Source organism: Amblyraja radiata, chromosome 19 (assembly GCF_010909765.2).
Source record: "Amblyraja radiata isolate CabotCenter1 chromosome 19, sAmbRad1.1.pri, whole genome shotgun sequence".
In the NCBI taxonomy this organism is placed as follows: domain Eukaryota; kingdom Metazoa; phylum Chordata; class Chondrichthyes; order Rajiformes; family Rajidae; genus Amblyraja; species Amblyraja radiata.
This window is the reverse complement of record NC_045974.1, coordinates 6,141,201-6,155,182: the sequence shown is the minus strand read 5'-3', so window position 1 is coordinate 6,155,182 and position 13,982 is coordinate 6,141,201. Positions and strand designations below refer to the sequence as shown.

The 13,982-nt window shown below is 39.0% G+C and overlaps 1 protein-coding gene across 2 annotated transcripts in view; it reads right to left on the bottom strand.

Annotated features, from left to right (window-relative positions):
* fbln1 (fibulin 1) overlaps positions 1 to 13,982 on the bottom strand; it is an 81,384-nt gene that overhangs the window by 20,010 nt on the left and 47,392 nt on the right. For both annotated transcript variants that reach the window (XM_033037547.1, XM_033037548.1), the window contains exons 10-14: positions 12,114 to 12,242; positions 10,190 to 10,315; positions 8,443 to 8,562; positions 7,535 to 7,666; positions 3,202 to 3,325 (exon numbers count right to left, since the gene is read on the bottom strand). In XM_033037547.1, the coding sequence (XP_032893438.1) occupies positions 3,202 to 3,325; positions 7,535 to 7,666; positions 8,443 to 8,562; positions 10,190 to 10,315; positions 12,114 to 12,242 (631 nt within the window). The remainder of the gene's footprint in view (positions 1 to 3,201; positions 3,326 to 7,534; positions 7,667 to 8,442; positions 8,563 to 10,189; positions 10,316 to 12,113; positions 12,243 to 13,982) is intronic.

The window sequence follows — 13,982 nt, the reverse complement described above, 5'->3', positions numbered from 1 at the left end:
AGGTCCTGAGCCCAACCAACAAAGGACACGGTTAACCAACAAAGAATTAAGGGTACAAATAACTGCTCTCTGCTCGCTTTCTCTGAACTGATCAGTGGCAGCTCCAGAAGAAGGCAGTAACATAGTTCTTCTATCAGCCTATTTTCATAGAAGGGCACAAAGGATGTTTCTTCTTTTCTGTATTCATTCCAAGGAATAGTATCTTATAACCGTGTAAGCTTTAGACTGAAGTGGAAGATAAATGCTTGGATGTATATGAATAGAAAATTATTGCATTCATTTTGTATTCATTCTAATGCTACATTTCTCTTCTACAACTTGATAATGATAGGAACAATACTAATCATAATAATACTATTGGAGCTGGAAATGGAAAATGAGAACCAGATATCAGCAGCTAAAGGAGAATCAAGCCAAAATAGAGTGTAAGGAAACGTGTTTGAGACTGCCCAGCTAAGCAATGCATTATGTATAAATGAAGCAGACATTGAGGCAGTTTAAATGAAGAGCATGCAGTCAAAGAGTTAATAAGTAGCAACGAGCAAATAATCAAAGATTTTGCCAATAACTCCAAAATACAAAAACAATGCTACCTCCATTCTTCACATATTTACCTAGTCCACACTAGGGTAAAGCTTTCTTGAATTGTTAAGCCCACAACCCCCACAACTTTTCATACTGATAATAATAACATGCTGTCACAGTTGCCACAGAGCAGAGATGGAATGTTGCACACAAAGTTGTGGTGGCACATTTCATTTCCTGTGAACTAACATCTTTCCCTTGTTGTGGTGATCTGGCATCTGTAATATTAAGCTTCTAAAGTGGAACAATGTTGGGCCTGGCATTTCACGTTAGTTTTCTGTTAAATAGACTGCGGTACCAACGTGCAATAATTTTAAATGAGACAAGTACATACAAGATACAAGAAGATACAAGATAGATTTATGAATTGAATTGAAATGTAACATTCAACCTCTCCTGCAATGAGACCCTGACAGGTTTGCAATTCAAGTCCATGTTAAGCTTAATCTATGCAATAAGAATTCCATGGGTTCTTGCAAAAACTGGAAAATTGCTCTAACAGATCACTGCCTAGAATGGCATTGTTCCAAAATATTTGGCAAACTAAATGACACAATGGTTTTGAAAAAAAAACCTGATAACGCAACATTTAATTTGAAAAATCATTGTGTCGTATTTTTTCCCAATAATTTAGAACCAACCCACTTGAAACAGAAAAAAAATGTTGTCATGAGGTGCCATACTTGGCAAACACACTGTTGGAATCCTCCCAGTGCGTGATGGAAATCTTCCAAATAGTCAAACTTTGTGATTAGTCGAAGGTTAAAAGAATGATGACTTGGCCAAAATAATAATTTCAAGAATAAGTTTCTAATTTTGGCTGAAGCCTTCTTATCTTAATAATGGAAATCAAACATGTATCAAAAACATTAAAGACTAAAAAAAATTGTTGTAGTGAGAGTAATTTTTAATGTTGGCAATTTATTATTCAAATGAGATCAATTTCTGGAGATATTCATCATGTCAAATGCAATGCTATATCATAAGTCAACACAATTATCCAAAGTCTGGCTGTGCAACTTGTGGTGTTGAGAGGAAAAGAGCAAAGTAGTAAATCAGCAGTTTGCCACCTCCTAAATCTGAGCCCATCGTTCCCACCACAACAGAGGATTCAGGTTTCCAATTGTTTTTTTTTCCCTTCATCAATGTATGAAATTGGATCTACACCCAGTCAAAAGGACATCCTTTGAGACTTTAATCATTGTGTACCTTCCTTTCACTTCCTAACATCTTGGGTCTCAAATGAGACTACAAATTTCTGCTGATCTGAGATGTTTCTGATGTTAAAGACTTCTCTCTTTGATAGCCACAGCACAGTTGAGGAAAGATTGCCATAGAGTGGCTAGGAAGTGTGTTTACACTGATCACTGTATGCAATGATCTGACTTGCTTGATTTTTGTGCTACAAATAACTTTGAGCTTCTCTGAGGGCTGCACTGATCAAAGGGCCTGTCATTGCAGAATGCATCTCGGAATTACCCAAACAAAAAGGCTGTGACTAGTGAGAGGAGTACCACTGATGCAGTTTCAATAATCCTTGCCTTTGAACACTGTACATTGTGGGTGTTCTGTGCTTGAGAGTGCAGAACATTGTATTCATATATGATTGCTAATCTACGCTTCAATATTTTTTGTGTGAATAATCAACAGCAGTCATGGATTATACAGAAGTTCCAATTTATGCTATGATTTATGCAAAAAATTTGCAATATGACCTATGATGTTATTCGGGTGTGAATGACACTGAGAAACATTGGTGGCATTAGGTAGATTGTGCATAGAAGTGTCTGCCCCAATTTCACAATGGGTACAGTTTCATCTGGAAAAGTTTGCTAACACCATCTACCCCAAGTGATGCACAATTTTCACATGAAAAACACATGCAAATGGATCCAATTTCTTGGCAAAAGTGTTGCCTCTCTTCACCAGCAACTTCGATACCTTCCAATTCTGGTGGGGGTTCAGGGTGTGTCGAAATCAGATTCAAGTACCTATTTGTATGATTTTAAATTAGGGAGCCTTGGCAGAAAATATATCCACCAGAGTCAATCGCAGATATTCCCATCAATCAAATACAAATAAGCCCATAAAGCTTCAGGTTCATAATTAAGTGTATAAAAAGGAATTCACAGTGCAGTGTGAATAATTGTTGCAAATTTGAAACTGCTGTCTGGCATGAGAATCACAGAAAGATAGACAGTAAAATTAACAATTTAAACTATAGTTTGAAGCACAGATTTAAACCAAGAAATTAAATACATGTTGTGCTCTTTTGGTTCAAAGCAAAAGTAATGGGAATATCAGTGACTGAAATCATGGTCTTTGCACAGTGTTGAAACTTGAAGAAATTTAATTACCATTGATACATGATTTGCAGTGCTTTCACTCTTGCATCATTTATCAAGAAAGATTATAGTTTATTTTAAATTGTTTTACAAGTTTCTACCATGATTACTTTGTCCAGAGCCAAAGCCAAGATGAATATTGGTCTACCTGAAGACTTGCTTAAAAAGCATGAACCATCTATGAACTTGGTAGAATAGACAAAAGCTCCTATCTGGATACCACTTTGAAAATTCTGTTGTTAATGGCTTGATAATGCAAAAGTTTACTTACGCCTCACCAGTTTTTCGATAGTTTTCTGGACAGTCAAATTTTAGGCAGCGGTTGCTCCCCTGGACATTGAAGCAAGTCGTTGTTCCAGAGCAGTTGTGCACCCCTGTGATACATTCATCAATATCTAGGGGAAGAAAACGGACTTTAGGATGTGAAAATTTCCAACTACATGATTTTCGTATCCGTGTCTGAAGGTGAACTTCAATAGAACAAGTGAAGTGTTGAGCTCCAATTTAATCAAGGATTTCTGCTTTGTCCAAAATTCCTCTACGTGTACAATATCCAATGATCAAAATGAGATTAAGTTAAGAACTAGTTTGTTAATGTTAAAGTAGCCATCTATCTAAAGGTTTGCACATCTCAAGGCACCCACCTCTGTCCAAAATGGAAATACATAATTTTTCCATTCTGAAAATTAGAGGAGCCCTTGCCCATCTCTCCTCTGTCCCCTGCAGTTCTGCTCTAACCACCCCGCTCCCCAACAGTCAGATCAGAGACAGAGGTCCCCTGGTCCTCGTCTTTCACTTCACCAGCCTCCGCATCCAACGCATGATTTTCTGAATATAGACACAAAAAGCTGGAGTAACTTAGAGGGTCAGACAGCATGACATTTCCGTCAACTTTATTGCAATCCCACCACCAGTCACATCTCCCCCATCCCCAGCCCTTTCTGCTTTCCTCAGAGACTACTTCTTGGTTGACATCCCATATTTTCCTATATTGGATATATCAAAAAGAAGAGGGCATAGTTCTAAGATGAGCAGTAGTATTTTAAAGGGGGAATCTAATTGGCCTGCCCACTTAATTTTTTTTTAGGCGACTACAGGCGACTAGGCTGTCGCCACATGGTCGCCAGGGTGTCGCCTGTATGGTCGTGAGTAGTCTCCTCAGTCGCCCAAAGAGTCGTAGGGTCTTTCTGGCCGCCGCTGGATTTTCAACATGTTGAAAAATTTTCGGAGACAGTCGGCGACAGTGGGTTTGACGCCAATGAGCCTAGCTTGACTTCTCCTGACGTAGATGCTGTCGTGGTTGTTGCCAGCTTAACGTAGGTGGTTGCCAGGTGACGTAGGTTGTCGCCGGTGCTGACTGTTTTTTTTTTGTTAAAGTAATGATTCTATTTCAAATTTTAAGTCAAAGGGGGGTTCCAGTCACCGTTTTTTCGTCGACCTGCAACGACTATGACAGTCGCCTAAAAATAGCCTATGGGACAGGCCCTTAAGTAGGCTATACTTACCCAGGGAGTGGTTGATATCTGGAACGTGCTGCCAGAGGAGGTGGTGGGAATCAAATACAATGACTAACAAAAATAACAAAAAATGTAGCAGGTTCTGCATTTGATGTTGCTCCAATGGGAATTTGTTTAAGAGTTTGGACTTCATAAGCAGACCATGTCCTTGTTTGTCAACAGACGTCTAAGGTTTTTATGAAGTATGACTGGAATTGCAACATCAGATGTGCTGTCTCTACCCTTTCACCAAGATATTTCCCTGTGGTCCCAAACTTAAAGACTTCAAAAGACTAAAGCCTCTGATCTGGAAGACATGGGTCACTGATTGTAGGATACAGACCATGACATCAAACTCATAGCTTATCAGGTTGTCATGTTCAGGATCTCATGGTGACTGATGGTGCTTGCCCTGTGGTGCTATTTGTTATTGTCTCGAATTAGTTTAAGTAAAGACATTCACTCAGTTGGTCAGGGGCTATTGAATTGTTATTATACAATTGTAGCAAAGGTTTGTTTATCAATGCTTTGTGTTGATACAGTAAATGAAATGCAAATTATTCAGCGCAAAGAATACCTATAGTTTCACAAAAGAGGAAATTCAAATTGAAACAACATTGACAAATTGGATTTCTTTTTAAATAAAATTATTTCCTGGGAATTGTCTGGACCAGCCAAGATCCAATTTATTCCAAGTCAGTGATGATCTATTCAAGGCAGAGGAGAGGAATGTCGGATCGCGGGCCTCCAGCAGCCTGGGGCTTACCTGCATTGGACTGTTTTTCTTTGTAAATGGTGCCAAAATATGGCAACTGTGCATTTGTGGTTGTGTAAAAGAATTCCACTGTGTTGTGCATACGTGACAATAAAGAACCATCGATTTATTGGGCAGGACTGCCCTGCTTTTTTGAATAGAACATGTCTGAGCAATTTTCCATGACTTCAGGTGGATGACAGTATAGTAATTGTTCTGGAACAGTCTAGTGGGAATGCAGCCAGTTCTGAAATTATGGTCTTCAGTACTGCAGTTGGAAGGCTCTCTAATTCCATCGTCTTTGCTGCAGTCAGTGCTCTCAGCCATTCCATGATCTCACATGCATGCAGTAAGTCAAATTTACTGAAGACTTTTTTCTATACTTAATTATCACGACACCGAAGGAGGCCATGGTTGAGTATGGTAGGAAACTGGAGACCCAATGTGAACTTGCATGGTTATGGGGCAATCTCCACAAATTAAATTAATTCTGTGCTGTATCTTTCAATTTGGTTCAGGCTTTATGGGATACTGAAGAGAGCTGGCTAAAATCTTGGTCAATAATTTGAGATTTAGGTAGATCTTTAAGCATGAAAAAAAGAAGTCAACAGTAGCTCAATGGCAGAGCTCTCATCTCTGAATTCCATTTCAGGAATGTAAGCACATATTCTGGGCTAGTATTCCAATGCAGCACAGGGTGCTGTATCAGGGAAGGTGCCAGCTTTCGAATGAGACACTAGCCCATGCCCCAAGACTTCTCGGGAATGCTTAAACAACCCTATGCCTCTGGAAGGGAGGAAGACCAAAACCAAAGTATTTTATAGAAGGTCATCCTTGATAAATTGAGAGGGAAACCTGTAAAACATTTCTTATTCAAAAGAAATGCAAGGATGTAGGATGTGCTACCATACAGAGTAATTGAGGCATTATACCTCAGAATTTAAGGCAGAGGTAGATAGATGCTTGTTTAGTAAGGGTGTCAGAGGGTATGGAGAGAAGGCAGGAGAATGGAATTAGGAGGAAGAGATAGATCAGCCATGATTAAATGGCGGAGTATACATGATGTGGCAAATGGCCTAATTCTACTCCTATCCCTTATAACCTAATGAGAATTTAAAGAGAGAACAAACAGGCATGAAGATGAAAGAAATAGAAAATTATGCTAATAGGAATTAATATGGAGGGGTGGTACTTTGATACTTTACTTACTTTGGGTAGGGTGATCAGTCTGGTCGAAATAAAATATTGTACTGCAGTTTGCTTGTAATTTAAAAAAAATAAGTCACTCATGTTGTGGACTATATTTGGCCTTTAAAGTTCTCTAAATTTGATTAATTGGTAATTTTCACTTTTTATTGACCATCTCATTTCCTATAGTGACTAAACTTCAGAAGTACTTCAGTTCCCATAATGTATTCCTTTTAAAAGTCGATGAGAGAAACCCTTACATCTTTCAAGAAACATCATCCCTTAGCTTTAAAGAGAAGCTTGAGTTTCTTTCCATCTGACAGGTGAGAAGCCTTAGACTTTGGTATCCTGCTCTTTGGTGAACTGGTAGAGACAGGAACACCTTGAAGAGGTGACAGAATGCTCAGATCTCAGACCAAAAAGAACAAGAAAGGCTTTGTTGGAAGAAGATTTCCAACCACTTCAAGTAATCACATTCTTTTGTCTTCCCTAAACTGTTTCAAGAATTTCTTTCTGGAATTTGTGACTTTAAAGTGTCACATAAAGGAAGAGATATTTATAGCAGAACAATAAATAGTAAAAGCATTATCATGAAACCATAGTTGGTATTTTCTTCTTTAGCCCCTGATAGTGACGATACACACCAGTGAACAACAAAAATAGTTATTAAGGAATAGAAATTGTTCAACATGTCATATCAAGCAATATTTTGACAGCTGTAAACCATGTCAGCAACATATTATAACAACATGGAGCTAATTTTCTTCTACTCATTGCCTCTTACACATCAATTCCTGGGCCATTAAATAAAGGATTAAGACGCCTCCACCTGTTCTTCTAACATGCACATTTCTGGCAAGCCACATGCACAGCACTGCACATGTTGATGACATTTTCACATACAAGGCATGTAATGGGCATTTGATTTCAGTGTTGGAGTGCATCATGACAATGATCCCTCAGTCCAATTTCCTGACTGGCAAGGCTGGCAACAGGAAACCAGCACAAACAGTACAAAACCTGCAACATTTATTTTCACGCCCTGCAATATATCTTTAATAGCACTGAAATATCTGTAATAAGACCTGTTTGACGTATTGAAGTTTAGTTTAAAATAATTACGTCAATTCATTAGTTTAGGATCCCCTGCAGAAATATTTTCCTACCTTGACAGTTCCGCCCATTGGGTGCAAGAGTGTAGCCAGAAACTGGGCAGGCACACTGGAAACTTCCAGGAACATTGACACATCGATATGAACAAATGTTGCCTCCGGCAGGTAATGCACATTCATCAATGTCTATAACAAATTGCAGAGAAATGCATTGTTTGAATCAGACATCTGCCAAAAGAGATTCTAGTTCTGATGAAAGTCATTGAACTAAAGCGTTAATTCTTCACAGACACTGACTGACCTGCTGGCTATTTCCAATGCTTTGTTATGTCTCAAATTTTCAACATCTGCAATATTTTCTTATTGTTAGCCACAAGTTCACTATTTCTAATCAATGGGGCTTTGTTCTTTATTTATTAGAAACACAGTAGTTCAATGAGCCCCAGGCACAATGAGCACAGCTTCAGGAGCATTTGGATTCACATAACAACTCAATTTCTTCAATGCCACCACTGTATCTGCCTCCACCACCACCCTGGACAGCACCTTCCAGGCACCCACTACTGTGTTTATAAAAATAAACACCCACACATCTTTAGATTTTGCTCCTCTCACTAGAGGTGTGGACTTTATGGGCCCAAGATCCCGTTTCCATGCTGTAGCTTTCAATCAGCGATTATTTTTAATCTTTTGGTGCTTCTACTCCCTGGTAAATAGGTTGGTTGTAAAATTGTCTCCAGTCCTCCTGCAGTGGTACGCCATAAACTGTGAGCCAGTGGCTGAGCTCAATGGTTAATTGCCTTCCCGTCGTATGAAACCGTGCATCCTCACCTTTCAGTGTTTGCTAATTGCAGTGCTGCTGTGGTCAGGAGATTCACCAAATGAGGATGAGGAACCACAGCTGTGTGTGTGTGAGAGACATACCCGTTGCCAGCAAGCTTTGTGGTGTAATGTAACCTTACCTTCACAGGTTATTCCATCCACATCACTGAGCCGATAACCACGACGGCAGTAACATTGGTATGAACCAAAGACATTAGAACATTCTTGACTGCAGGGATTGGTTTCGCATTCATTCACATCTAGGAGTGAAAAGCATTTGCAATGTTAGAAACAGCCATGAATTTTATTTTTTTATCTTGAGGGAAATGTAATACATGTTTCAAACAGCATTGGCACAATTTCTGTAGCATAGGAATTATTTTGTGATATGCAATATAAAGGAACTTAAAAAGCTAATTTACAAGACGACCAATTGGACATGCACAGTGATTCAAGCCATATGTGATGCATATTTTGACATCACTTGAACAAAGATCATTTTCAAATGTACAAACCATGAAGAAGTGGGACCATTATCATCGGGTTATACAGATTAGAAACAAGCTATTCGGCCCAACTTGTTCATGCCAATAAGTTGCCGAAAAAAAGCTGGCCCAATTTGCCTGCACCTGGATGTATCCTTCCAAACCTTTCCTATCCATGTACCTGAACAAGTGTCTTTAAAATATTGTTATTGTACCCACATCTACCACATTTTCTGGCAGCTCATTCTATGTACGCACCACCCATGTACAAAATGTGTGGAAAAAGTTGCCCCTTTGGTCGCTTTTTAAACTTTTTCCCTTTCCCTTTAAACTTATGCCCTCTAGTTTTAGACTCCTCTATCCTGGGGAAAATACTATTTACATTTATAGAGGTGACCTTAAAGGTATATATAAAAGCATCATGACTTTATATACCTCTATAAGGTCACCCCTCCCTCCTAAGCTCCAAGGGAAAAAGGACACTGCTTATCCAGGATCTTAGAACTTAAAGTCTCCAGAACCGGGACATCCTGAGTCCAGAGCATGGATCCTCCTAAAATTATCTCTTTTAAGATTTATCCCTTGACCTTGTATCCAACTGACCATCCCTTACTATAGTTTCCTTTTAGTCCTCACACCATGAGGCCTTAGCCCAATCTTGTCTCCAGAAAATCACATTCCCAATGCCTCAATGTAAACCCTGATGAGACGCCCCCACCCCACCCTGAGGTTCAGCCTATTCCAACACAACCCTCAAGATTTCCTTAAGATCCCTTCCACAACCAACAATCTACAACCTACCCATTAGCTCCACATTGGCATATCTAACAAGGGATAGGCCTTTGTTTGCAATTGGACAAACAAGACAAATAATATTGTATCCAATATGACATCTTGTGTCCCTTGCATAAGGGAAGTTGGCTGTGGGGCTTCATGGACAAAACATGCTTTGCAACTTTAACACAACACATTTCTAAATCTGGGCTCCAACTGCCTCTTGCCTTGGATTTATCACGCGGAGAATTATGATAACCTCAACTTCTGCAAAGGGAAGTAGTAGGCCACTCTAGTTAAGGAGTTGTTATTGAGTTTTCAGGATGGTTCCTGTGATTGGTGAGTGGTATTTGAGATTGCAAGTGATTACTGATCTGAAAAGAAAATTACTTACGATAAAGGATGTGGTATTTGTCATTCAAACTGGTGAATGATTGGGGGTAATAATTGGAATCACACAGTTCATGAAGAAAAGGCATAAAATCATCTACTTAATTTTTAAACAACTGAAAGTCAAAACCCCGCAGGCGCGAAATCTGAAATTAAACCAGTGAGTGCAAATATTTAGCAGGTCAGACGTGTGGAAAATGAAATTGATGTTAAATGCCAATGACATTTATTGAAATACCTTCACAGTTTCTCCCATCTGGTGAGAGTTTAAAGCCTTTGCTGCAGCTGCAATAGTAGGAACCAGGAGTGTTCTCACAATTGTGTGCGCAGAGGCGACCCAAGTAACGACGACATTCATTTTCATCTAAGACCAAAGCAAAAAAAGGGTAGAAAGTATTTGTGAAATTGCAATGAGCAATCTTTACATTTTTGTCCTGTAATGCATTAGGCAAGTCCCAAGGCAACTATAGTTTAATAGTAGACAAGCAAGCACATCAGAGAACCCCAGTGTCAGGTGATGTTGAAGCATTTGGATGGCAGGCTGCCATCTCACAACCCACTCATGCATGGTAGCAAGTAGACGGTGGACAATAAAGGGGGGTAGACTCGTACTTTCAGGAAGAAGCCACTTTCTTAGTAAAGTCTTATAGGGAATGAGACTGCAGGGAAAAAATGATTTTTAAGCCTTTTGTCAACATAAAACAGCAATCTTGAATATTGCTGAATCCTGAATATCAAAACAATGACTTTATTGCAACTGCACTGACAAACGTGAGCTATGCGAATTTAAAGATGAAAAGGTTTTTTTGGCAAATCTTCTCACTGATTTTTGTTTATGAATATATCTGACACGTAGACTTCAGACACATTCTCTGGCTGTCTCTTACCTCAAAAGAAGTTGGCTGAATGGAAAGAGAAAATGTCTTTGAATGTACTGTATCACACAATACACATTAAGTACAAGAGAGGCAGTGATTCTGCAAACAATTCCTGACTTGTTCTTTATTTCACTCTTTACTGAACTCCTTTATAAGAAAACTTCAGCTGAGCTAAGATTATCATTCAGGAAGACAACATAGTTTAACAGAACACAGTTTATGCACCAATGCTGTAGCCATGATAGAGCACATCCTCCATCCTTTCAAACTCGTACAGTCATCTCCTGATACCTCCACCTACTTCACTGGAGTTTGAATTAAAAAGAAGTGAGTGAAGGAAGACTTTACAAAGACACCACTTCATTTTAAAAGTTTTTTTGCCAAACATGTTTATTCGGGAATCAAGATGAACTTGACAAGACAGTGTCCTTCTCATTCTCTGTGACTGTGTGTTAGCATTATTAGCTTTAACTCAGAAGGTTGTGGGTTCAAAACCCACTCTGATGAACAAAACAAATCCAAGCTGGCATTCTAATGCCACTTCAAACAAATGTTGTATTATTAGAAGTGCAATCATTCAAAAAACGAGTAAACTAAGGACTCGTCTAACCTCTTAGAAGGATACAAAAGATCCCATGGCAGTATCTAAAGTAGATAGTGCTCCAGTGTTCCAGTGAATACTTATCGCCCAGTTGACATCATTGAAATCAAGTAATTCTCACAATGTCATATGCTTTTTATTCTTTCATCTAATGCTACCGTTTTCTCTTGATGGTCACAGCTGGTCCAATTTCCCTACTGTACATGTTTTCCCTTAAAGGCTTGAATGTTATTTGTAAACCATGTATGTTACATTTTAGCCATTTCTAGTTTACTGCCATGCTTTTTTAGATTTGAAAAACTGCCACAGACAAATCATGCACCATTGTAAAATGATCTGAAGTGCTAATGATAATTAATGAATATTTAAGCCATAATGTTGTATGCAGTTTAATTCAAATATTTTCATTAATATGGTCATCCATTTAAAGATGAACAAATGTGTTTTCCACGCTGTTTTGCCCTTCCGATGTTATTATTTACTCTTCTGTCCCATCTTGTTCTTATTTGTCAGGTAACCCAACCATAAAACATTGAAACTTATCCATGGACACAGTCAAAATTTGCAGCAAAAAAAGATGTCACCACCAATTCTGAATAGGTGTCCAATTACTATGCAGCCAGTACTTCCTTTCCAATGTCTTTGAATTATAGCCCTGACTGGCCTTGCAACAGCCTACTTACCGACGCACGTCTTGGAAATGCTGTTGAAATTGTACCCTGCCTTGCAATTGCAGTGAAAACTGCCAGGAGAGTTTATGCAAAAATGCCCTTCACCACAAGGGTTCTGAGGACGTGCACATTCGTCAAAGTCTGCAAAACAAAAGCCCAGAAAAGTTTGGCAAAGTGAATGCAATTTTAAAACCATTTTTAAGAAATATTCAGTTAAACTGGGATTATCATTCGTGAAGTCCTTGTAGTTTAATAAAACACAGTTTAGAGAACATAGTTTTATGGAATAACAGAACCTGACAAGCGTCGCATTGTAACAACGCTCCTCAGACTTGGGCCTAACTTCTTGTCTATGTTGCTCCTCTGCACAGTTTTATATGCTGGAGCATGCATGAAATTCAGCCACAAGCCCCACAGTTTTCTAACCATTCAATTTCTTTATGGATAATTGTAGAAATAATGAATGTGATATATCAAACTTTGCATTGGGGTGCAATAAAATTGAGCATTTGTCCTCACATGACCAAAACAGATCTAAGATAACACTCAGTGGTATTATTAGTGTTCCTCGAATCTGCTACAATAATAATAAGTTAATGGCTGGACTGATTTAGCCAAACTCCATATTTCCATTTATCAATGGAAACCTTTCAATCCCTTGTTTTTCTTTGCCTTTCAAAGAAAAATTATAGATTTGTTTTCACTGGCCTATGAGGAGCACCTCCTTTAAAAAAAAAAAAGCACTTATAAAAAGCTCTCAAACATTTCTCAGTAATTAAATATGCGTAAAATAACTAAGTTAAAACAAATGCCTATGTAACGGCATAGATTGAAGGTGAGAGATAGGAGGCTCGGAGATTTTTGACATAGAGGGTGGTTGGTCTAGAATGTGCTGCCAAAAGAGGTAGTGGAGGCAGGTACTCCCACAACATTCAAGAAACATTTAGTACTTGAATCGCGAAGGTATAGATGGCTACGAACTTAATGTGGGTAAAGATGATTGGAGTACAAAGGGCAGTATGGCATGGTGGGCTGCAGTGCCTGGGCTGTGCTGTACAACTGTATGAGTCTAGATATAAAGGTCTATTTGCAGATGTTCTGGCAGTTGTGTGTTGCTATTCATTGCAATAGGGCTGTTGAACCTGCATCAGATTAAGTTGCTGTGCGCTTATTGCCCAACCTAAGAGGTGGGAAACTTGAGGAAGACTAGCGTTGAGAACAAATTGATACCAGGCAGTTAATTGGAAGCAGAGACTGTGATTGATCCCTGCCACAGAGGGCAGTGGAGGCCAAGTCACTGGTTGAATTTAAGAGAGAGTTAGATAGAGCTCTAGGGGCTAGTGGAATCAATGGATATGGGGAGAAGGCAGGCACGGGTTATTGATTGGAGACGATCAGCCATGATCACAATGAATCATGGCTGGCTCGAAGGGCCGAATGGCCTCCTCCTGCACCTATTTTCTATGTTGCTATGTTTCTATCCTGCATTGGGAGTTCTGAGCTTCTCCTTAGTTGAGCGTTTAAAACCCGGCAAATCCGAGCAAACCTATTGGTTTTAAAGCAGATTTTCCACAATGCCTCTAATATAAAGTTCCTTGCAATTTATATATAGAAATAGACATGGATTTGGATTGTTTAATCAGATGAAAAAAAGATCATCTGACAAGTTGGTGGAATTTATTGTAGCAGCGATGGCCTTTCAGGAATGATGAACTAAGCAAGAATCGGAGAGAGTTACGCACAAATTTTGGGGACCAAAGTTACTCAAGACATTTTAGCATTTACAGGCTACATGTATTAGGTTGAAGTCAGATGACCAGGTGTTGACTTGTATATTAAAAAAAATTGGCAACATGAGCTTTAAACTTCCCTTCCGCTAGC